Source organism: Psittacula echo, assembly GCF_963264785.1.
Source record: "Psittacula echo genome assembly, chromosome: 3".
NCBI lineage: Eukaryota > Metazoa > Chordata > Aves > Psittaciformes > Psittacidae > Psittacula > Psittacula echo.
Window position 1 is genome coordinate 95,806,323 of NC_137736.1, and position 27,247 is coordinate 95,833,569.

The following is a 27,247-nucleotide window of genomic DNA, read 5'->3' on the forward strand; positions in this document are numbered from 1 at the left end:
GTGCATCTTCAAATAACTGGCACATAAAATGAGATGCAAAAAAGTATGTAAAAACTTTAATCCTGCAAAAGAACTTGCCTGTTATAACTTACATGTATAAGTGATGCATCTGCACATTTAAAGGGGTGAAGCGGTCTTTGTAGGAACATTTAACCTCTGTTATCAGGATAAGGCTGAGAATGTGGCTTCTATTATCTCAGTTACTCCCACTATTTTCTTTATTAAAACACTTGAGAGGAAGCGTGGATGAGATGACATTGGAGGAGGGCTGTGAAACATGGCTGTTAATTTAAATGGATTTCTTTACTGTGGGATGAGCCTCCCATTTCCCCCTTGACAAGGAATGATTCACTGCCTGCACTTACAGGAAATGCAAGCAGGCAGGTTGTCCTACGCAAGCATAAAACCCTGACAAATACCTGATGGCACTTGTCTGACTTTTTATGAAGGATAACTTCATTGCTGCTTGGTAAAGCTGCATATCCAATACTTAGCTCTTCTGTATTAGAAGGCAGGAAGAAAGTATTCTCTACCTTCATCAAGTGCTCTAAAGACCAGCCAATCAACATCATCAGTGACCAAAGGGGCTCCACACAAGGGGAAAGCTCAGCCTGGTAGGATAAAACAACCAAGGAAAAGCCCATCTGACTAACTCAGAACCTTATTTAGCAGAGTACTAAACCAAGAACCAGCAGAAAAGTGATCTTGAGCAAAAGCCAAGACTTGGTTTCCGAAGTCTGCACTGCAGTTAGACAGCGGAAGGGAACTTTGCTATGTACATCCCCTTTGAATGCTTCGCTCAGCAAGCCTGATGGTCCTCCAGGTTCAACATATGTTGTACACAAAACCCTTCAAATTTGCATCACATGTTGTTGTGACTCTTGCAGATGGGGCTACAACAGGAACAGATAACAGCAGATGTATCTGAAGGCCAAAAAAGCCTATTTTTACAAAAATACAGACAAGAAGAGGGTAAGAAAGAGAAAGACAAAAATGATAAACTGCAGATTTCTCACTGCAGAGGACACAGTTCTGTGTTCTTTTCCTTCAAACAGTTCCTCTTTTAGAAATGAGAAATGTATGCTATTTTTGCAGACATACCAAAACTTCAGCTTTTTCTTGAGAAAAATTAGCAGCATCTTGCAGAGTGTCAGTGGTTTACAGATTAGAATCAGTAGTATTTTAAAACAAGCACTGGTTCTCCTACTATCTGAAGACTTAACTACACTTGTTAGAAACTAAGGAACTAGCACAAGCTCTGGTTATTGATAACACTAATTCAGGGGTAGCAACTGCCATACCAGATTATACACCAAAAATACTTGAACTTTCAACCTGTAGATTTCAGAAATGCCATTTATTTTTACCAAAAGAATGACTCCAAGAGTCCATCAGCACATGCACAGGAAATTTCTCATATGAGAGGACTCTGTAATGTAGCTTAAAAAGAGACACTTTAGCCTAATCATTGGATCATGTTAAGAATACGGTTCAAACACGACAAGTTAATAAATGACTCTCTGCTCATTTGGGTGGATGACCTTGGTGCTCAGTGAAACATACGGCCACATCTCATCCTAGTTACCTCTGGTCTATTTTTGTAGACATTATGCTTTGAATTAATCAAATCCTAGTGAGATGTAGAGGAAGAAATACTTTTCTTCCCACAGGCAAAAGCAGCTCTCAAGTTGACAGAACTCACACTGGATCTCACCAGCACTGAATAAAGGAACTGTTACTGCCTCCCCAGAGTTCCCTATCCAGTAGAAGGAGCCCTTAAATAGAGGAGAATTACCCTGCCCAATTGATGATGGACTGATGTAGAAGCTGATGACAGCTTTTTCCCTTGGTCTGTCACTAAAATTTCCAGCATCTTCCTCACCACTGTTATTTTAAGTATGAAATCAACCTTACAGGTCTTTTGACTCATAGAGATTGTAAGGATAACATTACTATTCATGTCTTACTATCACCAATGTGCAGCAATGTTCACATCTAATAATTGCACATGGTTTTGGCATAAGTGTTTTTATAAATGGTTAAGTGGCTGTTAGAGAGGTACATCTACTGTTACAACTAACTGCAGTTTGAGCTATTTGCCTGGCCAAATACAGGCTTTCATCTATGTGCAGAGCAAAACACTGGCCAATAGCAACTATTGCCAAGCAAAATATAATGATCTATAATAGACACAGAGGGATTTGAAAGGTAATGAAACACAGATTTTTAAAATCCCAGAACTGAAGACATTTCTTAATGATCCTACTAATTCTGCACAGTCTGCCTGCTTACTTCTAAATGTTATTCCTTTACCATGCACCTGAATGTCATGTCTGGGTTCTCAGCTATAGACCTACACTGGAAATAAGCACAGCTGGTTGTCTACCACTGCACTGCATCTTTTTTTCAGTGTCATCCTTCTAAGCCACTGTCCTCTATTGTTTAAATGTAAAACAATTAATTGTTCATAATGAGAGCAGAACAGCTGTAGCAGAACCAAATGAACAACTGTGCCCTGGTTACTGCTTCCATTTCGCTCAAGATTTTATCCACTCCTTGATTTTTATCTCCTCCAAACCCAGCAGTTCTTGCATCCTTAGCCATTTCTTGTATGGGGACACTTCCATAACCTTAGTAATCTTTGTCATGCTCTCTGCTCTTTCAGCTCTACAAGAACTTTTGTGAGATGGGGGACCAATGTTGCACATATTACTCCTGATGTGAATGCACTATGGATGTTTACAGCAACATTCTGATGCTTTCTGCTTTATTCTCTGTTCTTTTGGTAATAGTTTCTAACATTCAATTAGCTTTTTGACAGCTGGTGGGCACTGAGTGTTCAAAGAACCATACAAAATAATTACAACATTTCCTGTTGAGCACTAATATACAGCTGAAAGTGAGCATTAACAGATAGATAGCTGAGATTTCTTCACTGTGTATTTAAAATCAGAATTGTTTTCTTCCATCTGCAGCACTTCACATTTAATAGCACTGAATATCATCTGCCATTTTATTTCCCAGTCACCATGTATAGCCAGGCCCTTCTCGAACTTTTACAGCTGGGCTTCCCTTTTCATTTTCCCAAATAACTCCATACAACTAGCAACTTCCGTCACCTCATTATCCGTCCCCTTTTACATATTACCCTGAATACACAGAACAACCCAACAACATGGGCTCTGGCACAAGTGCCAACACAGGTTCAACAGTGACCTTCCTTCACTTCTTCACTCCAAAAAATGACCATTAAGTCTGTTTTTCATACTTTCAGCAGCAGTTTGTTTATCTGAAGGCTTTCCTTTTTATCTCCCAAGTAGTATAATTTGCTCATGAGCATGGGGTGAGGGACATTGTAAAAAGCTTTTGACTAAGGAGAGTCTATCGTGTAACCTTGCTTGTTGTACATAGAGACTCTTCAGAATGCATTACTTCCCTTTACGAAAGCCATGTTCGCTATACCCCAATATATGATATTTATCCTTGTGTCCAGTGCTTCCATTTTGTCCTTTGTGGATGAGCCTGCCTTTTGCCACACTAATATGTTGCTCGGATACAACTGATATACCAGGCTACAAAAATAGTGTTGAACAATTACACTTCCCTTGTAATTAATTAGTCATTAAGTTTTAAAACTTGATTTGTCATTTAAGTTTTCTTTCAGTAAGCAGGAGATGCATGAGCAGCTGAACCAATAAAGTCCTTCTTCTATGGAAGAACAGAAACTGCAGAAACTGTTGTTGGAGGAACATCGTGAAGCAGACTTGACTGAATTGATCTGGACTAAATTTTCTATTAACTTTGTTTAGTAGGTTTTACATTTTGTTCAGATGTATTTTAAGTCTTATGTTTGAGATGCTTTTTGGAAAAGGCATCAGACATCTTTATTCTTCCATTACACACTGAGTCTGAAAAGAATTAACTTGAGACTGGCCATTCCTGTCTTTTTTAAGCTTCAAGAAACATATTCTAGACTCAAGCCTAAACGGTTTACTGAGACAAAAATGGGTATAACATTTATTTACCTTTCCTCTGCAGGCTACCATTAAATAACCTTTGGAACCTAATATCTTTCAGTACAAGAAATCAGTTTCTTGCTTTCAGGTAACCGGAAGAGAACACAAGTCAGAGACAAAGACAGCTGTTTTCCCAGGACAATGTACTACTGTCTGTACCCTGGGCAGAGGGAAAGGCAGGGCATCTATGCACATACTGAAGCTCAGATTTACTTGTGTTCTGTAGGTTCTGCTTAAAGAAACAAATAAACTGACAAATACAGAAAAAAGCAGCAAATTTTACTAGATCAGAAGCTTAAATATCTTAGATTGAATCCTCCCCTGCTGAAGTGTGTAACATTTCTCATCCATTCACTAGTATTATTTTTCAGGTTGCTAGAAATAGATTAATGTCCTTATTTCCTTGTGGGAATGAATAATGCTGTTTGGCTAGACTGACTGCTGAAACACTTTTTCCACTGCTCCACACAGCCTGTGCAATAACCAGAGAGCTCCTAGCCCAGCTGTAATTACCTTGAATTTGTGCTCATAATTCTCAAAAGCTTCCATGACCATGCAGACAGCCTCCATGGAGCGTTCCAGGCGTCTGTCCACCCCGTTAAAGCGGTACATACTACCGGAAACATCCACCACCAGGCGCAAGCGTTTGGGTTTCTGCTGGGGGCTCCCAGGCTGAAAGGGAAACACAGCAGAAAAAGTACACGAATATAAATGGGAAAGCTGAACATTATTAGTGATAAAACATTTCATAAAGAGAATTCAATGCACTTGTAGTAAAGTAAAGTGAAGTGAAGTAAAGTAGGAAACTTTTATCCAGCGAACACTGATTATTTTAACAAAAAAGATCAAAATTTTTTTTTTTTTTTTCTGTTTCAAACAATTTACTTGACAGACACCTCAATTCATTCTTTCCCCTCACCATCAATGACTTCAAACAAAATACTTCGAAAAATTCCACACATACTTTCAGGAAAATACTTTTTCTGTCTCAGATATGATTCTTAACATTTCATTTCAGTAGAGAGACTCTCAAATTTGCTCTTTCTGCCGAGGCTCATAATTTAAATGCTTCTCTTTGGCTTACGGTACTAACAGGAACGTGGGTAAGACTGTAAAAACTTGTCTGCTGAGGTTAGTAACATTCCAAAATTGCTTGAAATCTTGTTCCGATTAACTACCAGCTTCTTCATTCTGATGCCGAAACCATTATTTTTTCCTGAAAACAATCCCCATCTGTTTTAACAATTTTTGGCACAGGATGCTCAAAAGAGGTGTTTTATTTAGTGTGAGAGATGAGTCTTGATTCAACTATAATGCTATTGAAGAGGATCTGGAAAAAACTCTCAGTCACACTAAAATTAAATAGCTAAATGTTTCTTTTACCTGTAAAGGGTTGCAAGCATTTGTGTGCTTTACTCTTTTAATTACTCTCTTAATAGACTGTGGAATTCCTGATCTTCCAAAAAAAAAAAAAAGGACACACAGGGCCCATATATATATATATATATAATTCAAAATTAAAGGTGACCTTTATTTCCCCAACTGAGATATTTTTACAAAGCCTGAAAAGTGATACATTGAGTAAATACATTGTGAAAAAATGAGAAATTAAGATCTAATCACTTTTCTCTTCTTGATCTTTCACACAGGCACTGTCAAGTTCCATAAACTGTTCAAAGCAACATACATCAGGACCAAGTAGCATAAAAACTAATACATTCATCAGATGTGTGTCGCTGACATGCACAAAGATGTTGTACTCAGCTACTTAAAAAAAATCTTGGTGCAGTTAAAAACTGCAATCTGTCATTAAATATTACTGCTAAATATTATGGACTAGACCTACCAGTTCTGGCCAGGTTTTGTTGGTCTGATTCAAGTGGTTTCCCTGTTGCTGACTCACATAGGCCTAACCATAACGCCTTCTAAGGAATGGATGAATTGAGCTATAGGATGAAAACTTCATTGTATTTTCATGGCTTTTCCTCACACTTTTTTCCCATTTTAATTTTTATTCTTGTAAATTGAAATATCTGTGGAAGTTGAAATTCTTTGCTTATCACGGAATATGAGAAAGACACTTGTAAAACACTATTTAAACTTTCAGGGTATCAGGGTATTTATTGAAAAAAAAAAAGAAGTAGTTAGAAAATATTTTCCTTTTCCTGATAAAAACAGACAAAATGTTTTCTGTTAATTGCCATCAGCTCATTAAAATATAAAATAAGAAAATAAAACTTGTTGCACTGGATTAACACAAAGCACTGCCTAGATCAGCATCCAAAACCAGAGATGATTCTTACAACTTTCTCATCCCTATATACTTACCCAAACTCCAAACACAGATATTGTACAGCCACTATGAAATCATTAAACCATTTAAACTCTTTGCCACCTTTCCCTGCCACTTGTTGAATACTTACTTGTGGTTCAAGTTCTCCCCGTCGTTTATATATGGCTTTTTCTCCTGTCAGCCCATCAATGATTTTGGCATCATCTAGCTCTCCAACAGCTTGGTGTCTCAGCCAATGTCTTTCCTTACCCTTGGCCTACAACAGAAAAGAAACTTTAATTCACTTAGTGACATGAGTGTATGTTAGACAATCTAAGACCTACTGGACATGGCATACGCATGAATTTTCTTTGTAATGATGTGATAATTTTGGCCTAAGTCAAAGAAATCCAAGCACATTTATATAGCTGTCCTGTTCTTCTTCTCTGAAAGAAAAATTAACACTGACAAAGAACTTGTGGGAGTTTAATTGTGGACTGCAGAAATGTTAACCTTTGTCCTTGCAAATATGCAGGAAATGCATGTAACAACCCTGTGCAGAAATACATACAACCAGAGACATGCATAACTGACCATTTGTTATGTGTCTCCACCCAAGCAGTGCAAGAATAAAACAGCAGGTAAGTTAAAGGCAAAACCAAGTAGTGTTCACCTTAGGTAATGGTAAGTGGTTTCTTTTAAAACAATATAAACAATAAACTATTTTTCTGTTTTAAAATAAAAACCTTGGCAATTGTGATACTTAAGAGACAGTCCACTAAATGCTTCTGTTTTATTTAAATGGGCATTGGTTATCTACAGCCTGACTTGATGAACATGCATTACAATCCAGGAACTCAAATATTCATGGAACTCCTGTCCATAGAAGCAAGCACTTACAACTGAAGACTCAAGTGTTTTAATATTATAAGCAACATATTTAAGAACGTTTCCAAAGGATAGCTTCATCATGGTTCATAACACGTAAGATCCATCTAAAGACAGCAAAGTCTGCATATATGGGTTTCATGGTTTACTTAATTTCTGCTTAAATCTTCAAGTTGAAGATGCTTAATTTAGTAGTAAGCCCAGCAAGGAAAGGTGGAAAGGTCTTAAATCTATATATGTATAATGCTTTTGCACTCTCAGCAAATTACTGCTCAGCAGCTGGAGGGAAATCAAATATCCAGCAGGACACAAACTGCCTTAAACATTGGTTCTCAGGAATGAAAATCAGTTGCTTTCCGATGAGCAGGAAGTGTTACATTACAAATCTCTAGTAAACTGCAGGCCTGGGATTTGAGGGGATGAATCTTTATAATTTTGTACAGTCTGAGCACTCAGATGATGGCTTCTTAAGACTCAGAGAATCTATGATTTCACTTTGGTCAAAATTAATGAGATTTTCTTTTTGGTATGTATGGAAGGAGTTCTGTCGATTGCCTTACAGTGACTCAAGACTAAATGGACTATATTCCTATGAAAATAAGTGGGCAGGAAGAATACAAAGCCACAAGGAAACAATTTTTTGATTAATTTTACAGTACAGAATTCACATTACTGTGACAAACATTTTTTTTAGCTAGGTAGTGTCAAAAGCTTTACAGATGGGATGCAAAACCAATGCCAATACATAGAAACCTCAGGTTTTTTGTATATCACAGAAAGTAAAAGAGGAAAAGATTTCTTTCTAACAACAGTTAGTTGTGCTCTCTGATAGGATTTCATGGTGCTACAGTCAACCCAGCTTTAACCCACTTTGGCAGTGGGGCATCCATGAGTTTTTTTCAGCACCAGCTAATAGTTTCCAGTATCGTTAAATATTCTTGGCAAGAAATTTGAAGTCCCTTCTTCCATAGGATCATCAATTCCTTTGTTGCCCAAAGAGTTGTATAACATCACAAAAAGATATCTGCAAATTCCAGGTGACCTCCATATGCTCCATCAAAATCACAGAATCATAGAATCATAGACTGGTTTGGGTTGGAAAGGACGTTAAAGATCATCTAGTTCCAAGCCCCTTATCATGGGCAGGGACACCTTTTACTAGACTAGGTTGCCCAAGCCTTATCCAACCTGGCCTTGAACACTGCCAGGGATAGAGCAGCCACAACTTCCTTGGGCAGCCTGTTCCAGTGCTGCACCACTCACAGTAAAGAATTTCTTTCTAATACCTAAATCTCCCCTATTTAAGCTTGAACCCATTGCTCCTTGTTCTATCACTATAGTCCCTGTGGAACACCCATGGCAAATTTCAACAACATTCCAACTACCCACTAAAAAAAAATGATCCTGGAGACAACATGCTACTGAGTGAGCACAGCCTGTCTAAAATGAATCATGGACTTTCTAGGATGATGCAGATGAGATGACTCTGCTCCTAGTCAGCCACTGTAAGGACTGGAACAGAGCTAGATCTTTAGCGCTTCCTTAGGGCTGCTGTTTTGCCAAATTTTTGTCATTTGCTTTTTTTCAGTAGGCAGGAGGGATGAACAACAGAAGATTATAAAGTTTTGGCTTCATTAAGCAAATTCTTAACTACTTTCACTGCTGTTTTCATTGAGTTTTTAATTTAGTTTTGTGACCACTTGCTGTTCAAGAAACAGCAGTGTGAGGCTATGGACATAGTTAAAAACATTCCAATACCTTTTGAAGCTTATGCAACAAAAGCCAGTATTTGAGCTGAAATTTTATTGGAGGAACACAGAGTAGATATTCTCTCCTAAACCAGGAAAGAATGCTGACAAAATCTGACCGAACCTCTTTCCAAAATAATGCTAAAATTATTTAGACTACTTACTCAGCATCTGCCTCTTCCATGCAGAATTCCCAGGAATTTATTTCCTTTTATAGAAGCTAAAAAAATTCCCTTAAGCACATGTGTTATACAGTGCACATATATATTACAGAGACACTTCAAAGCATTTTCAATATGCAATTTTCATAAGCTTAAAAGTAATAGAAGTTTAAAAGCACTTACAATTTTAAGAGAAAAACAGAACTATTACATATACACACTGCTTTGATATTTTACTAGAAAGGGCGTACAACCCGTTATTATTGTCATATACTGGGACCATATTGCTGAAAAAATGGAAGTATTCATTGTGCTGCTTTTGAAATTAGAAAAATGTGCTAGATATCATATCATATCAGCATGGCGATGACTGATTGCAATACACCACCACAGTAAATCTTTTAAATGAAAGGTACCAAAGACATATTTACAACCCCCCCTTCCAAAAGGGGGTGTCTACAAATATCACAGAAAAAGTTGTGTATGTGAAGTGATCACATCTAAATATGCCATTTCTAATGATATAGGATGGTATGAAATACTGCCAGTTGTGGTCTGCATTTGATTCTGGGAAAACATTCTGCATATGTTCCCTTAGCTGCTGAAATCACAAAACTACTACTGACAGGGCACAGGAGTTTTTGCACCATCAGCTCTCTGAGCCCTGTTTATTATAAGACTGCCACTACTTTATTCTTGCTGCTATGACCTGACAGCTCCCACATGGTCTAAAGCAGACACAGCCCCAGCAGGCTCACTGACACGGGCTCAGGTTTGCCCAGTTTAAATGCAGGCACCTAAATGATGCTCAGAAGCTATAGGGACCGTTCCTTCTGGGTTCCTTCTGTAATAATAAATAAAAACAGAAATACTTTGTGGAAGGCAAAGACGTATAAAATCTAAGATAAAATCTAAGAATCTAAGTCACTCCTTTCTGAGTGACTGACTGACCATAATCTTTTGAATCTGGAGTTCAGACAGACAAGCTTTATTCTGGGTTTGGCCAGTGTTAGGAGAGAGAAGAAGGCTCACCATTAACCACATTTCCTAGACTTCTGGCTTTGCTACTGAAGATAAATAACAACTTGCAATGTTTTGTTAATGTTGTTCAAAATGCTGACAGAGATCAGTGAGTTACGCAAAGCAAAATTAACAATGAAATTATATTCTCAGACTGTATTTATGTATTACGTTCAAGGATCAGCCTATTCTTGTTGGTACCAATTTTTGCAAGCCATTCACAACTAGACCTGAACCCCAGCCTCTTGATTCTTGAGATGTAAAATTTTATCAAAGGAACATGTTTTTTAAAAACTCCACACACCTAACAATAAGATGCATCTGTTGAAAAGAAAATCCATATTAAATACCCATGGACAATATATTTCCATTATGTGAACACGCTGAATTTGAAATAAAGCAAATTCAAATGTTTTTAAAAAGCTGAAGTATTTTCTAAGGAGAAGGTAATATGGGATTTTTGCAAAGTTAAAAACACACAGACATTTGAGCTGCAAAGTTTACTGCAGCCATATCACTGACTTCTTATTTGAGAAATGAGGAATGGCTGATTGATAGCAGAAAGAAAACAGTTTTAGCTGAGAACCAGTGGTGTACATAGGACTACCCAGACCAAAAGGGACACAGAGGCATAGTCCTTTATCAGGGTTGAATAACTAACCATGCTGAAGAATTCAGATAAATTTGTTTTCCACTCAAAAAGATAACATGAAATGTGCTTGGACTCAGCTTCCTAATTAATAGAAAGCATTTTGCAACTAAGTAACTCCTATTATAATTTGTCTTCATTTTCCTAGTGCAGCTTCTAATAAAAAAACCTCCCCAAATCTGTATAAAAATTTATAAAGTTAAAAATTAGCTTTCAATATTGTTATTCTACAATCTAGCTTTTCCAAATACAGTGAGTTTGTTTCTTCATCATAAAATACATATACTAGCTCTGTGATTAGCTGTTACAGATTTTGAAAGCAAGTTACCAAAATCTTATAAAATACTGAGGCTTATAAGACTTTGCTTTGATATTAAAATGATCTTTTTAAGAAAGCAACAGGTTATGTCTCCCTATATTAAAATATGTTATATTTTGATTATAATTTACGTGATCTCTGAATGTAAGAATTTTGGGTCCAAGGAATAGTTAAGGCAGACAAAAAAAAAGACTTTAAACTGAATATTCACTTATCCATTTCACACCTAGAGTGTGCTTCCAATAGCACGTCTACTAGGAACATGGTAAAAAAAATCACCTAGATATAAATGACGTAAGAAATCCTGAGATTTACATCTAAATTCATAAGCCAAAAGCCTATGTCCTGAACTGAAACACATGTTAGATGCACACATCACCTAACCATGACCATCTCAAATGTTCATTACATGAGGAGCTCTCTAAATTGATACAATCATAATAAAATTGGCTCACTGGCTAATGGTTCTCTATGTATATATGTGATTATAGTAGTGTTGTTACAAAAGCTTAAAGATGTAAGTAGGGCAAAGAAAAATGTTACCTTTCTTATTTGCAATATCAAGGGATTGGATGTTTTGTACCTAGGAGGAGTCTGTCAAGCATACAAAGTAATTTCTTTTGATATTTCAGTTTTATTGCAAAAGTAAGGAGACAGATTAGACATAGCACAGTGCCTAACTAATAAGCTAAGGTATATGTATACCAGTGGTTGGTAGCCTTCAACAGAAATATTTTTAATCAGAGGTATCTTACAAGGAGTAAAATTAATTTTCCTTTAATTTCAAGTGAACATTCCTCCTAGAAACAACACACTTTGAGATTTTATTTACCCCCTATATGATCACTAGTATTAATAAAACCTGAAACAACCGCAAGACAGATTACTAGAAGAAAGGCAAACTAGTGGATTTGGAGATTCCACTTGGGAGATTTGGGCTATACCTCTTTTTATTAGCACATGTTAAAAACAAACCTGAGAAAAAAATCATGTTTTCAGCTGCAGTGCAGCTGAAAGTCTCAGCTGAAGTGGGCATTTCTTTTAACATCTATAGCATTTGCACTTCTCAGCTAAAAAAAGCCTTTTGGACAGGAGGTGAAGACAAAGGCTGAGCTCTCCACACCATCACATATTCTTTTAATAACATATATGGTTTTCTTTAACATAATTTTTCTCCTGAGTCAGTAATCTTTGTAAACGGTGGTATGGGAATACTGTGACTTGTAGAGACAAACACCGTGATCCACTTAAAAGCTGCCTGTGAAATAGTAACGCAAGAGTGTGTTTCCTGTCCATGGTTATAACCCAAATCTTTTAGTCCTCAAAGGTATAATCATCAGATGGCAACAGGATATCCACAGGATAGCATTTGGGGCCTAATGTAATATGCTCACCATGTTCCTTTATCACTGAATCTAAGATTACCTGCAGATTGTCCAGGATGATGCGGAGTGACTGAACTTGACGTCGGACTGCTCCAGAGAACCTTTCATAAGTTGATGCATCATATTCACTCATCTGAATCTCTTTCAATCTGAAGCAAAGAACAGGGAGCTAAGAACAGTTTAGGAAACCAGCATATCATCCGCTTACATATGTGAAGTACAGGTTTATTTATTTGATAACGGGGAAATTCTTCCCAATGTAGGGACTATCTGTGGTATGTGTAAAAGTGTCTGCTGAGGTATAACAGTTCAAAACATTTCACCATTTGCCTACAGATCTTTCAAACAGAAGCAATTTGCTCATAATGGTCCATCCTGAAAGATATTTGTTAGGTGCTGAATTCCTAACAACACATAATTTGGATTCATCATAATTCAAAGGAATTTCCATACGGCAGATACATTTTTTTCAGAAGATAAATATTCGCATCAGTCTCCTTATCCACCGAGCTACGTTTTACTCTACCAAAACACAGTAATTTTAAGTGTGGCTTAAATCAATAAAATATTCTATGAATCTTGTCCGGAACGGTTAAACGCATGCGGGTAAGCTCTGTTAAATGATAATGAACAGGATAAGGTACTTGATAAACACAGTTAAGAAAGAAAATTCTTTTTAACCATGTTTTTCAAATTCTCTGGGAAATGGAAGGGAAAAGAAAGGCTTCTACATTACCTCTGTTTAAAGGCCTTTTCACCCATCTCTCGAGCAGCTCTCTTAACCTCCTCCGGAACTGCATCCTTTTCAGCTTGAGATATTTGGTAAACCCTGTGGCCAGCATCCAGTCGATACGGCCCACCTTTGCCACCTAACCCAGCAGTGTCTCTCCCACCTAACATAGTTGAGATAACAAATAGTTAAGACTATGCATTTGATAATAAGTAAAAACACATTTTCTTCAATGTTTCCATTGTCATATCTACAGAAACTCCAAAAATGTTGCCAACACTCCCCAGTAGAAATATTTATTGCCAAAGATTTTCAAAACTAAACCAGTAAAGAAGAACTCCAATGGAATATTTGTGTTTACAGCCCCTTGAGACCAGACTCATAATGGTTTTCACCTGTATGAAGGGGACTATACATCATGAAAGTTTTGTACATCTCAAAGCTCCTGGTCCTTAAAGCCATTCATTCAGACTGTCTTCTCCCTAGGATTTGTTGGTTTACACTGTTCCCAAACCACTTTCTATCTTCACTATCATGATGTTTTAGAATTAGGAGGCACTTTGCCTGTTCTGCGTGCCTCTTGCCTACACCACCTAAGTTGCTGCGACTACAGAGACATGTAAGAGAATGGCAAAAAACTCAGCCTAGTATCTATGGCTGTAAGCTTCTGGTTCTCCACTTGGCCAATGAAAAGAAACAACATAAAAATGTAATTGAAGTAGAGTTCTGCTACACACAGTTTAAATTAGACTCTGTAAATACCTCTTTTCACTGGCAATAAAGCAACCTTGTATTGGGTAAATAGCTCTAAGCAGAGGATGTCCTTGTATAAATTCATTTTTGACTGGCACAGCATTGCCCTTAGATATCAGTCAGTGATGCATTAACAAAAAGAATGAAAGACCTGTTCCACCAGCCCAAGTATTTCCACCAACATGCGGCATGTTGTCTGGATCCACTTTTCCATGTTTGGGGGAACTGACATCCAAACCACTGTCCCTCTGAATGGTTATCTGTAAAATAAAGAATAGAGCTGTAAATCTTTCTTACAACAAGGGAAACCACTCTAACAATCTAATAACAACATACTAAGTCGGCTGAAGAGCTATAGCATTAATTCAATAAATGCAATAACTCACATAATGAGGACATATTAGATGCCATATATGAAACCACTCAGTGCATTCAGATCTTATCACATTAGAAATGTGCTTACTGATAATTGACAACATATATTTGTAGAAATGATGATCTGCTGTTTGAGCACTTCTCATAGTATCATATATCCACAGTACCGTACATCCATTTACAAATTTCATGCACACCAAACTGCAGCTGGACATTCTTTATTGATGGGCAGATTGACCTTCCTTTCATGAACAGGGACTAAAGAAATGACATGCTCTTCTTTGAGATCCTTCAGTTAAATGGCTAGCTGAAATGACATGATCAAGTAATCCTTAACTTCACTGCCATGACCACAAAAGTCTACAGTGGTGGTTTTTCTACATCTGTCTGCCGACTGCATTTTCTCCATCAATTCACTGCAGAGCTGACCACCCAACAGCTGTCAGATGTGAGTCACTTTAGGCTGGGGCTGGATGTAAGTGGATGACTGAAGGTAAAAACACTCCTTCCAGTATGAACTTTGAGTCATGTTGTGAATCAATGATTCATGTGTAAACTGCCCTTCTATATCGTCTATGATTTAATGCCACTTTATTATTTTAAATGAAACTTAATGACAGAGATGTGAAATTAATGTCTTTAACCTCTACAAATTAAGTTTCTTCTTATCTACCATAATACATTTAATTCTCTGATGAATTTATGTGCCTAATAACTACAATTTATTGCCTTCTCAGAAGTTCACTGGCATTATCAGGGTTTTCACTGTGACTGTAGAGCAGTTTAATCCTTGAATTCACTGTCTTGCAAGCCCAACTTCATGCTGACATGGATTCCACATGTTTATGAACAGAAAACATGTGCCCTAACAATAGTGTCTTGGCAGTTACTCAAAACATCAGTTTCTTTCTCTTTATAGAATTTATATTAATTCAAAGAGGTACAATGCATCCTCTGTGAACCATATCATTAGTGTAAAATCAAGATCTAATCTGATAAATTACATTAATTTAACATTTGTATAGGAAAAAAGACACTTAACCAGAACAGCATGTTACCCTTAGGGTCATATACTTCTTTGGTGTAAGAGATTTCCTCAAAAATAAACAGCTCTTCTTTTTTTACATACGTAGTAGATTTCAAAACTATCGGAAATATTTGTCAATAAAAATCGCTGAACTTAGTTTAAAATAAAATCATAAAACCAAAACAGTCGTGTCAGCTCCTGAATCAAAATAAAATAATATTCTATAAAGAGAAACAATGAAATAATGGAAAATGTTTTTACATGTTCATCTTTCTGGATTCTTCATAGAAAATTACCCAAAGTCTGCAGAAGGGAGATCTATGAGGCAAACATAAACTGACAAACTGAAGGAGAGTCAGTGAGAAAAATCTAGTTTGGCTGGAGTGCAAAGGAAGACAAGTAAAACAAGTACTGAAAGTTCTGAAAAAGCTCAAACAAATGTAAAAAATCCATAGTAACTTCCAGAAGCTTGCCTGATTGGAATTTCTGAACATACTGAGGTTCTCTTCCAAGTCAATGAAGCAAACAAACAAAATTTTTATGTGAGAAAAACATGAAGGCTGCAGGTCAGAAAGATGCTAAAGGAATGTGTTTTCCTGAAGGGGCAACGGTATGGAAGAAGTGCTTGAGAAAAAGGGAAATGGAGAAACAACACCATATAACAAGATCTGTTAATGCTTTGACTTCATTTTCTGGTGCTGCCTCTTACACATCCGTTCACTCCTGACAGCAAGGGCAGCCAGGCAGGAATAGAACTAAACACTCATTTTATATTCAATGAGAGATACACGGTATCTGAACAACTCGCCCTATATCTGTTCCTTCTGAGATATATGAATGGATGCCAAAACACTTTTACATGGCTACACTTCATTATTTTTTTCTGACAACACTGGGATTCTAAGAGCAAACTGAGTAAGGGAAACTGATAAAAACACATTCAGTTTGGAAACTAAGTGATCTTATCACACTTCTTATAGTAACGTAAAGAAGATAAAGAGGCTCAGAGAAGCCAGTTACATGATTTAATGAACTCAGCAACACAATGGAACCAGGTGTTTCACATTTGTGTCATATTTATGCTAAATAGCTATTAAATGCATAGCAATCTGTAATAGGGGGTACTCTGAAGATGAGTCAAAGGCTGGTTGTTTTGTCTAGACTTCAGATGGACAGGCAGACTATGGTAAGGGAACTTTATATTGTACACTAATCAGATCTTAACCATGTTTGGAAGTGGATCTAGAACTGCATTCATGCCACGTAAGTGAATAGGGAGCTAATTCTATTGAATTCTGATCATTTAATTTAATAAAATTAAGCCAGTAAGGAAAGTAAGGAAGCACTGACACGTATAACATTTTGAAAATTCAATCATTCTTCAGTAAGAGACAGGAGCTGAATTTACTGAGAATCACACAGCTGACCCAGATATACCGTGCACTGCCTCTACAGGACACTGTCACAGCTATGGGAAGAAAAGAGCTTGCAATAACACCTTAATAAAAGTTTGTGAATTACAGACAGGGCTGCTGTACTCAATTATTAAAATTATTAATGTCCCACACTTATATCAATATTTCCTTCTCGTATAAGACCTGTTTTCGCAATTACAGTACTTCCCTTTTGAGCACAGAATTAATTTTCTTCTTATATATTGCAAACAAAACTTGCTGGCTGTATGAGTAAAACTGACCAAAAGCATCATCAAAGTTAGCTTCAGCTGATTTCATACAAGAGAAGTTAACAATATTTCAGCATCTAGTAATCTTAATCATACACTGCAATGAAACTGAAAGGAAAAAAAAGTCTTTAAAAAGAAGCTTCACTATCTCAAAGGCAGTCCCATGTCCCATGCACAACTGTGCATTTTGTTATTTAACAAGTGCTGGTTGCCCCCAGTTTGCTTGTGATATGCAAAAAAAATGTAATAAAAGAAATGACAGCCACTCTTTACCATGTCACATTTATGTGTCTGATGGCAATAAAATCACTGAATTGCCTGAATTTTTATAAGATGCGTTGAAGAAATTAATCAAAATACATCTAGACTGAATATATATCAGTATCTGTTACTAACATGCTTATAATAGTATCCAATTTAATGAGTAAAAGACACCTAGCAAAGTCAACTGAAATGAACATTTCGGTATAACCATTATTTGGTCATTCATTTTTCAGAGTATTCACAACCTTCAACACTGCCACATTTTCATTCATGCATTTTAAGCCCACATATTAGCTCTTCTTGTTCAAGTCTGTTATAATAAACTGAAGACTAAAATTCCAGGAGTTACCTTTGCAGAGACAGGGAAAGAGAGAAGGAATCTCCTCTCCTCCTCTATTTTCCCACTTGAAATTCTCTTTATTCCTCAGAATTTCATGCAGGAGATCTAACCAACACTTTTCACTGTCTTAGATGCCCATACCTTCATTACAGACTTGTACAAAGCTGACTTTAGAACACGGAGCAGAACATGTACTTGGATTTAACCACTGACAGAAAAAGAACTCCAGGTTACAGGTTAGAAATATCTTTCAGACTTTGTAAACAGAAGTTAGATGAGGCTGAAAATATTTCTAGCTTTGAACAGAAAAGTAATAAATGAGTGATGGCTTCCAGCAAAATGTGAAGGGCTTTTTCCTTGATGCAGTCTGGGATGCATCTCTCATGTAGATTGTTTTCTCAGTCGCAGATATTCCTGTCATCCTACCCTGTACATGACAGGCTTCTGTTCAACCCAAGCTGGCTAGAGAGTAGATGGTCTTTTAATACAGCAGCTTATGTCTGTATTATGATGTGGTTGACTTCATTAAAATTCCTGAAGGGTGCAGGGTGTATTCGTCCCAGAAAAGCTCCTTTGCGGTGCTTACAGCAACAAACGCAAGTTTCTACCTGAGGACTGGCAAAGAAACCCTGGTTTCCAATGGGGGTGAGCTGCCTCGTACAGGGGAACAGGTCTTTCACTTCTTTGCTTTAACACATCTGGCCTTGCTTATGCAAAACACAATGCTTATTTTAATACCCTGGATACAACTTAAAAAGGGAGGAAAAAACCAGAAAGAATACTCTAATTCCAGGCTAGAATCCTGCAGGTGCAAAGGGATGTAATATGTACTTTTAAAAATGGACTATATTTCTGTTCTCCGAGCCTCCCCAAATCAATCTTTTCTTATTCTTTCAGGTATGTTCAAGCAGAGCTGGCCATTCCTTATAGGATTTTACATCTTCATAACAGAAATAAATGGAATTCCTCTTTGTTGCACGCAGCAACAAACAAGTAACCAACCCTTCTACTAAGCCCTTTAAGCATTCAGTGGATCATTCCACATACAACACATTTACTAAAACTGCAACCAGCATCATTTCATGTGTCGCAACTTAATAAACACAAATGGGCAAAACATCATTTTACAAAATAGAAGCAAACAGGGTCACAGCTGCAGTAGTTACAACTGTGGAAAACATTTTCATAGGAAGATTTCTAAAAACTCAGGTGCCCAAACAATAACTGTTTTCACAAGCATTTATTCTAGTAGTAGGAATAATAATGTATTATTTGGTGTTTCTTACTGTTAGTCAGAATAGGAAAAAGAATATGTGTCAAGATCTGAGGTAGAAAGAATTAATCTGCTATTTTGGAGGGAAGAATTAATCTGCTATTTTGCCTTTTCATTAATATACAATATATTAAACAGGGCAGTTTACAGTCAATGAAGAACACGTGTTACTTCCATACAATGCATTAAATTGTTGTTGAAAATATAAATTACATTAATATAAAAACACTAAAAATACTATAAAGTTAAAACATTAATGTTTTTTTTAATAGCTTGCTTTCCTCATTAGCACTGTTGTCAAAGATTGGGCATGTATCAGAAGATCATTGCAGGAAAAGAAGTGAAAACATCTTAGGCTTTTGTCCTACGGGTGATTTGGGAGATATTAATTACTTCATCAAAATCAGTGAAAAAACTTTTATCTCAACCATACATTATTATGAAAGAAGATTAGCTTTGACTGTAACAAAACATGACTATTCTCCAGGTGGAAAAGGCATTAAATAATCCATTCCACAGTGGCACAAAGGATTAGGAAATAAACTGGAATACATTCTGCATTCCCTGGAATATATGTGCAAAAGGTTGATTTTTCCTTGAAACAAAATTGTTGTTTTCTTTTATGTCCCTTAAAACCTCAGCATTACCCTAGGCTGTATTGAACAGGTCACAAGAACATACTTCCCTCCAAGACATTCTTTATCAGCAGCATGAATATATGCATTATATTCTCAAAGAGCATACAGAAGTTCCACATGAGGGAAATCAAACGCTAATCTGCCTGTTCCATGGTGGTTTCACATTCTATTGTAAAACTGATTCTACCAAAGACAGAAATAAAAGATTTTATAATCTACTTATACAAACTAGTGAGAGAAAGGCAAAAGTAGGGAAATAAAAAATAATCTAATGGCTCCTATTGCTTTTACTTGTATCATGTACAGCTTTTTTCTATGTACTAAAAATTAATACCACAATTTCTATTCACATCAACAGTACAAAATTGAGCCCACAAGTCATTTTTCTACAGAAAGGAATACTCAGTATTAGACAGCAAAATACTACTGTATGAAATACATTCTGTTTCTTCAATTGTATCCTGAAATGAAAAACATTAGTCACGCTGCAGTATATTTAATAGGTTTTCTTCATTCTACGGGCTTCATTTTGATTTTCTGTCTTGTCTGTAAAACTTTGCAAGAGTTCAAAATGAACTAATGAGGCTTCTTGCATTATCTGACTCCTGTGAACATTTCTCTCTCAAAGTAGCTTAACTTCTCTCTCAAACAGCAAACCTGTTCAAAGCATCATAGCTTTAATGGAATTTTAGAAAAGTGAATTTGTGTGGGGAAAGAGGTGGTGATTGGAGCGAAACACATGAAAAGAGGTATCTGGCTTGCAAATGAAGTTTCTATGCACCCATTAAAAAACCCAAACCACTATATAAAATGTAGTTGTTGCTGCTATGAGTCTTCTTTTGAACTAAATGCTGTCACTTTAAGAACCAACTCAGAAACTCTGCAGCAGTAGATGCATTAGAGTCTTTTGTCTATGAATATGCACTCTGTGACTTAAAAGGTGGATAAACTAAATGAAGTAATGAGAGAATATCATATGTTTGTTTCCATCTAACATACCCTCTGCTATGTTAACACCCATGTAAATTCTATTTTCCTTTAATTTTTAATTTTTCTTTAATTTAAAGTTAGGCAATATTTAATTAAGCATTAAAAATTCTTTTCAACTAAAAGATGTGAGGTCATCTTTTTAGTATGTTAATCCACTATAAATTATAATCAGAGCAGACAGATCATGTTGAGCTTGGTTATTTATCATGACTACCACACACCTCCTAACATTAATGAACTCAGAAAACAGTAAATTTGATTTCTTCTGGAGTACTCTGAATAACCAACAGCTAAAAGGATGGGATAAGTGAACACATTATTATAATTTGGAATAATCTACAGATCAGATGACATAAATTTTCACTGAAGTTGTCCTTTTACTAATCAGGGAACAGCTTTCATAGGGGCAGAATTATTCGCATGCATCTGTCTTGCTGGGACAGCAGGATTTCATTGGTGTTAGGAGCTCCAGCCTTTATATCAGCAACATGCTCTGCTGCAGACTTGCTGAGGTCTGAAAGATGGTGTGTTGAGGTTATTATATTTTCTTCCATGAGAACTGTGGGCTTTTGCAGGAAGGTAAGAGGAAGAAAGAGGAACTTCGTGTGGATCAGCCTGCTCTAACAAAAAGGTAAGGTTATTTCCACTCCTGCACCTTGTCTGTCTGCTCTAATTAGACTGGAAGATCTTTAGGAAAGGGAATATATAGTTTAGACATGTTTGTTTAGTGCTTCCAACAAGGGCCTCATTTCAGCTGAGGACATTGATCTGAGAAAAAGTATCTGACAGAATTGATGATCTTTATCTGAATTGCTTTATCCAGTAGAGACTTTCAGAGATATGAACTTATTGTTCTGTGGGTTCATGGCTTTCTAGTTTCATGCTTCTGCATACCCAGATGCCTTGCTTCAAGGTGTATGTCTGCTAGCCCTCACTTTGCTAAAATGAATCATAGAATCACAAAATGGTTTGAGTTGGAAGGGACCCCAAAGATCATTCAGTTCCAACCCCTTCCCATGGACAGGGACACCTTCACTAGACCAGGTTGCTCCAAGTCCCATCCAACCTGTCCTTGAACACTGCCAGGGATGGGGCAGTCACAGCTTCTCTGGACAACCTACGCTAGCGACTCAACACCCTCACAGGGAAGAGCTTTTTCCTAACATCTAATCTCAATCGACACTCAGTTTGAAGAATCATTCCGTCCAAGAAAAGGTCACAGACCTGAACTGTGTATCTGGGCCTCGTGCATCTCAGAACTGGAAATGCTATCAAACTGTACCCTGGAATCCATGTACTGACTAGATAACTCTGTAATCCACGTACTGACTAGATAACTCTGTAATCCACACCATCTCAGGCTTTTCAGGACCCCATGCAGGACTGCAGAATGCCATCAAATGGTTATACCAAACTTATAAAAACTCTCCATCGCCATGTATTTTTCATAATTTATGCGGTTTGCACCAACAGTATTTAAGATGAGCAAAATCACTGTTATTAGCCCACCGATGCCCTCATGTGGTCAGAAAACTTACTTGGTCTAAAGCAGAAAATGTAGAACCAGAGAGGTGGTGGGGAGAAGGCCAAGCCACTCTTGCTAAAGATCATACTTTTATCTCAAATCAAGACCTGCAGCTTTGCCCAGTTCAGTTTTACTATCAGGAAAAGTCTGGATTTTTGTTAAAATGCTATAAAGTAACAAGGAACGAAAAAGGAAAAAAATATTTTAAATTGTCAGTATAGATTAAGGTAGATCCTGTGCAGTAAATATGAACATGTTTGGCTCACTCAAACTTCTGAACCAATTATTCTTGAGACAAACATCTAACCTAAAAACCAATTTTTTTCAGATGAACTTGCATGAAACTTCCAGGTACAAACTGCAGTTTTCAGAAAATAAAAAAAGAATGTGTTCAATAAAACCAAAATTATTAATTCACTTCAGGGGTGAATAATTAATGTAGAGTTCTGTGTGATTAGTTGAGAGGAATCCAAATAGAATAAATGAGGCTATTCAAGGAAGGGAATAAGCATTTGCCTTTGCCCTCATCAGATCTAAATGTTAACTGATGGACTGCAGAAGAAAGTCTGAATGTTGGGAACTCCTACTGAACTCATAAAAATGCTGATTTTAGCAAAAAGCCCTTGCATCATGGATGACTTGAGCAGTTAAGACATATGAAAAAACCCACCCTTACTTTTTTTAGCATTGGCGATGAACACATATGTTGCTCTTTTACATTACTGACACGAACCGTATGTTCACGTCTTCTAGCTTTCCAAGGGCCACAGAATAACTTACATATTCTGTTACTGAACACTGCTATGAGACTGTGAAGATACCCATTTAAATATAAGAAAAATACCTATTACAAGCTCAGGAGTGTTGCATCCCAACTAGAAGGAAGTGCAGCAGGAGGGCCAGGAGACCTCCTTGGATGGATAAGGAGCTGCTCAGGAAAATTCAAAGGAAAAAAGAGGCTTATAGAAGGTGTAAGCAGGGAAAGGCAGCCTGGGAAGAATACAGGGATGTTGTCCAGGAAGCTAGGGACCAGGTGAGGAAAGCTAAGGCCCAGTTAGAATTAAACTTGGCTAGGGATGTTAAGGATAACAGGAAGGGATTCTATAGGTGGAATGCAAATAAAAGACAGACTAGGGACAACGTAGGCCCCCTCCAGAAGACATCGGGAGAACTGGCTACCCAGGATTTGGAGAAGGCTGAGGTTCTTAATGACTTCTTTGCCTCGGTCTTCACTGGCAAAGCCTCTGACCACACCATCCAAGCCTTGGAAGGTGGACACAGGGACTGTGAGAACGAAGACCCTAGGCCCACTGTAGGAGAGGATCTGGTTCAAGACCATCTTAAAAACTAAATGTACACAAGTCCATGGGACCTGATGAAATCCTTCCGCGGGTCCTGAAGGAGCTGGCGAATGAAGTTGCTAAGCCACTGGCCATCATAGTTGAAAAATCATGGCAGTCAGGTGAAGCTCCTGACGACTGGAAAAGGAGTAATATAATGCCATTTTCAAGAAGGGGAAAATGGATGACCCAGGGAATTACAGACCAGTCAGTCTCATCTCTGTGCCTGGCAAAATCCTGGAGCAGATTCTCCTGGAAGGCATGCTAAGGCACATGAAAAACAAGGAGGTGGTTGATGACAGCCAGCATGGCTTCACTAAGGGGAAATCCTGCCTGACCAATTTGGTGGCCTTCTAGGATGGGGCTACGGAACTGATGGACAGGGGCAGAGCAGCTGATGTCATCTACCTGGACTTGTGCAAAGCGTTCGACACTGTCCCACATGACATCCTTGTCTCTGAATTGGAGAGACATCAATTTGATGGGTGGACCACTCGGTGGATAAAGAACTGGCTGGATGCCCACACGCAATGAGTTGTGGTCAATGGCTCAATGTCCGGCTGGAGACTGGTAATGAGTGGTGTCCCTCAGGGATCGGTGTTGGGACCGGTCTTGTTCAACATCTTTGTTGGTGACATGGACAGTGGGATTGAGTGCGCCCTCAGCAAGTTTGCCGATGACACCAAGCTGTGTGGTTCGGTTGATACGCCGGAGGGAAGGGATGCCATCCAGAGGGACCTTGACATGCTTGTGAGGTGGGCTGATGCCAACCTTATCAAGTTTAACCATGCCAAGTGCAAGGTCCTACACCTGGGTCAGAGCAATCCCAGGCACATCTACAGGTTGGGCAGAGAAGAGATTCAGAGCAGCCCTGCAGAGAAGGACTTGGGGGTGTTGGTCGATGAGAAAATGAACATGAGCCGGCTTCAGTGTGCGCTCGCAGCCCAGAAAGCCAACCGTATCCTGGGCTGCATCAAAAGGAGCGTGACCAGCAGGTCGAAGGAGGTGATCCTGCCCCTCTACTCTGCTCTCAGGAGACCTCACTTGGAGTATTGTGTGCAGTTCTGGTGTCCTCAACATAAAAAGGACATGGAACTGTTAGAACAAGTCCAGAGGAGGGCCACGAGGATGATCAGGGGACTGGAGCACCTCCCAGTATGAAGAGAGGCTGAGAAAGTTGGGGCTGTTCAGCCTGGAGAAGAGAAGGCTGCGTGGAGACCTCATAGCAGCCTTCCAGTATCTGAAGGAGGCCTACAAGGGTGCTGGGGAGGGACTTTTCATTAGGTACTGTAGTGACAGGACAAGGGGTAATGGGTTCAAACTTAAACAGGGGAAGTTTAGATTGGATCTAAGGAAGAAATTCTTTACTGAGAGGGTGGTGAGGCACTGGAATGGGTTGCCCAGGGAGGTTGTGAATGCTCCATCCTTGGCGGTGTTCAAGGCCAGGTTGGATGAGGCCTTGGATGACATAGTTTAGTGTGAGGTGTCCCTGCCCATGGCAGGGGGCTTGGAACTGGATGATCTTAAGGTCCTTTCCAAACCTAACTATTCTATGATTCTATGATTAATAGCATTTCTTGAGTTTTGCTGAATTTGTTTAATATGTCTACACTCATCTCTGTGTGTTTCGACCTCAATACCTAGATTTATCATGTTTTCTTACGTGGCTACAGTGCATTTATATTTATTTTTTTCCCAATTTAAGGTATCTTTGTGCCTATTGCAGCATTAAAGGGCATTCAAGCTACTCAGCTTGGCAACACGGTTATAAAGTATGATTATATATCCTTATGGGTGTATACGGTATTTATCACACTTCTGACACCATTATAGACACACAGCGTGAACTTGAACAAGTGACTTGCTTTTCCTATGTCTCCGTTCCCCTTTCTGGAAAGGAATTATAATGCTAACTGGCTCCAGATGTTGCAATAACTACTTTTATAAGTGTTTTTGGGTGTCTAGATGGAAAGGGTTATGGATGGATGAAGTAATTTTCTTTCACTTCTCCATTTAGTTAGTTGCAATGATTCATGCTTTGTGGAAACAGTGTATCAGTAAAACGTTAACTAGTCACAGCAGAAACTAAAAGACCATGCCTCTAGGTACTGAGAAAAGGAAATGCAATTTAAGGTAAAAACGCTTATTTTTGACCAAAATCTATTCTCTCAATCATTTCCCCAGTGCATAAGATCTTGACTGAAATCTCTCAAAACCTTCATCTAAAGTCTTCCCTATTCTTACATACATTTCATTCATGTCTCCTTTTAGTCCCAAGGTCAAAACATATCCAAAATATACCATGTGGAGCAGTCCACCTCTAGGGCCTCTTCTAATACAATGCATCTGGGCCAGTACTGCATGAATTTGTACACTAGTGCAGAACTGTTCCTAGCACATTTGTTGTTCAAACCACTGGTGAGAAGCAAATGCAGATGTTTTCTTATTCATGTGTTTCTCTAGATTCATTCCACCATCTCGGTTTTGTGATGCTGTGAGCTCTAACATGACACAACCCCTCAGCTGGCTTTTTACTAGAAAATAAGATCAGGTCAAGTCACAGAAGCGAAGTGGGGGGAAAAAGGGAGACAACATTTCCAGGCTCCGTGTTTCTGGAAGGGTCTGGTCTCATATTAAGGAATTGTCCAAATAAACACCTGCCCCCAGTAGGTAGACTATTACTGATGGGCAGTGAGTGAATTAAATCGGATAAATTGATGTACCTTTTATTAATTTTTATGTAAACATTGTACTTTATCTAACTGATGCTTAACAGTAAACAATGCTTATTGAAATACAACAGCCCAACTGTATGAGAATGTAATCAGTGTTTTTTTGTATTTAATTTCTATCAATAACCTTTTGATGCAAAAAGTAACACAGATTTATCAATGTCTGCCTATTTGAGGGCAAGATCTTTAAAATAAATCATCTTTCAAATTATTTTCAGATATTTGATAATGAAACGACCTTGTTCTCAGAAACAGCAAACAGTGAAAAAGCTCAGCAATTTTTGGATTTCAAGTGGATTTCATTGCTTTAGAAAATCCAGTATTTTGTTTAGATTTTTATTTTAGGCACTACAATTTATTAATTTCAGAACGTTGTAGTAATATTTTAAGTTTAAAACTTCAATAAATGAAGGCTTGGCGGTGTTCAAGGCCAGGTTGGATGAGGCCTTGGGTGACATGGTTTAGTGTGGGGTGTCCCTGCCCATGGCAGGGGGGTTGGAACTAGATGATCTTAAGGTCCTTTCCAACCCTAACTATTCTATGATTCTATGATTCTATGGCTATGGCAGATCTCCATTATGGCTGCCAATAATGATAGCCAATAGTTTTGAGAAGTTGTGGTGAATGGCTACATGAGGCTGAGAACTGTTAGGTATGCTATATTTCATTAAAAAGGGAAAAAAAATTTTCTCACCTGTCTGTATTACTGCAAACTTGTGTAAACATAAACCAGGTTTCCAGAAACTGTTTTTGTAGCCTCAAGACTTCAGCAGTTTGAACTCTGCTGAGTATTTCTACAATACAAAACAAATGTTGACTTTTTTGAAGACTGTCACAACATTTTATCAAGAGAGCATAATCACTCATTATAAATAGAACAGCTGTTTGTTTTCCTCTGTTTCATTGCTTATGAACATCCAGTGTGTTTCCGAGATTTAATATGTTTGTGAAATCCAAAATGCAGTCCTAGAAGATTGCATCAACAGTTTCAACTGAAGCCTGATTCAAGGTTTGTCTCCAGTCCTTCAAATCTATAGTTATATTGAAAGCCCCCTAATTCTTCTTTCTCTCAAAAGTCAGGTAGCTCCAGAGAGATTCTGTGTGTTTTTGCAGAAGAG

At 37.8% G+C, this 27,247-nt stretch overlaps 1 protein-coding gene across 1 annotated transcript in view; it reads right to left on the reverse strand.

Moving 5' to 3' along the window:
• Positions 1-27,247, reverse strand: part of VWA8 (von Willebrand factor A domain containing 8) — a gene marked incomplete at both ends in the record, with an annotated part of 186,731 nt that overhangs the window by 7,803 nt on the left and 151,681 nt on the right. Inside the window, 5 exons of the mRNA XM_080612926.1 lie at positions 4,530-4,688; positions 6,440-6,565; positions 12,499-12,607; positions 13,195-13,351; positions 14,093-14,201. Of these exons, the coding sequence (XP_080469052.1) occupies positions 4,530-4,688; positions 6,440-6,565; positions 12,499-12,607; positions 13,195-13,351; positions 14,093-14,201 (660 nt within the window). The remainder of the gene's footprint in view (positions 1-4,529; positions 4,689-6,439; positions 6,566-12,498; positions 12,608-13,194; positions 13,352-14,092; positions 14,202-27,247) is intronic.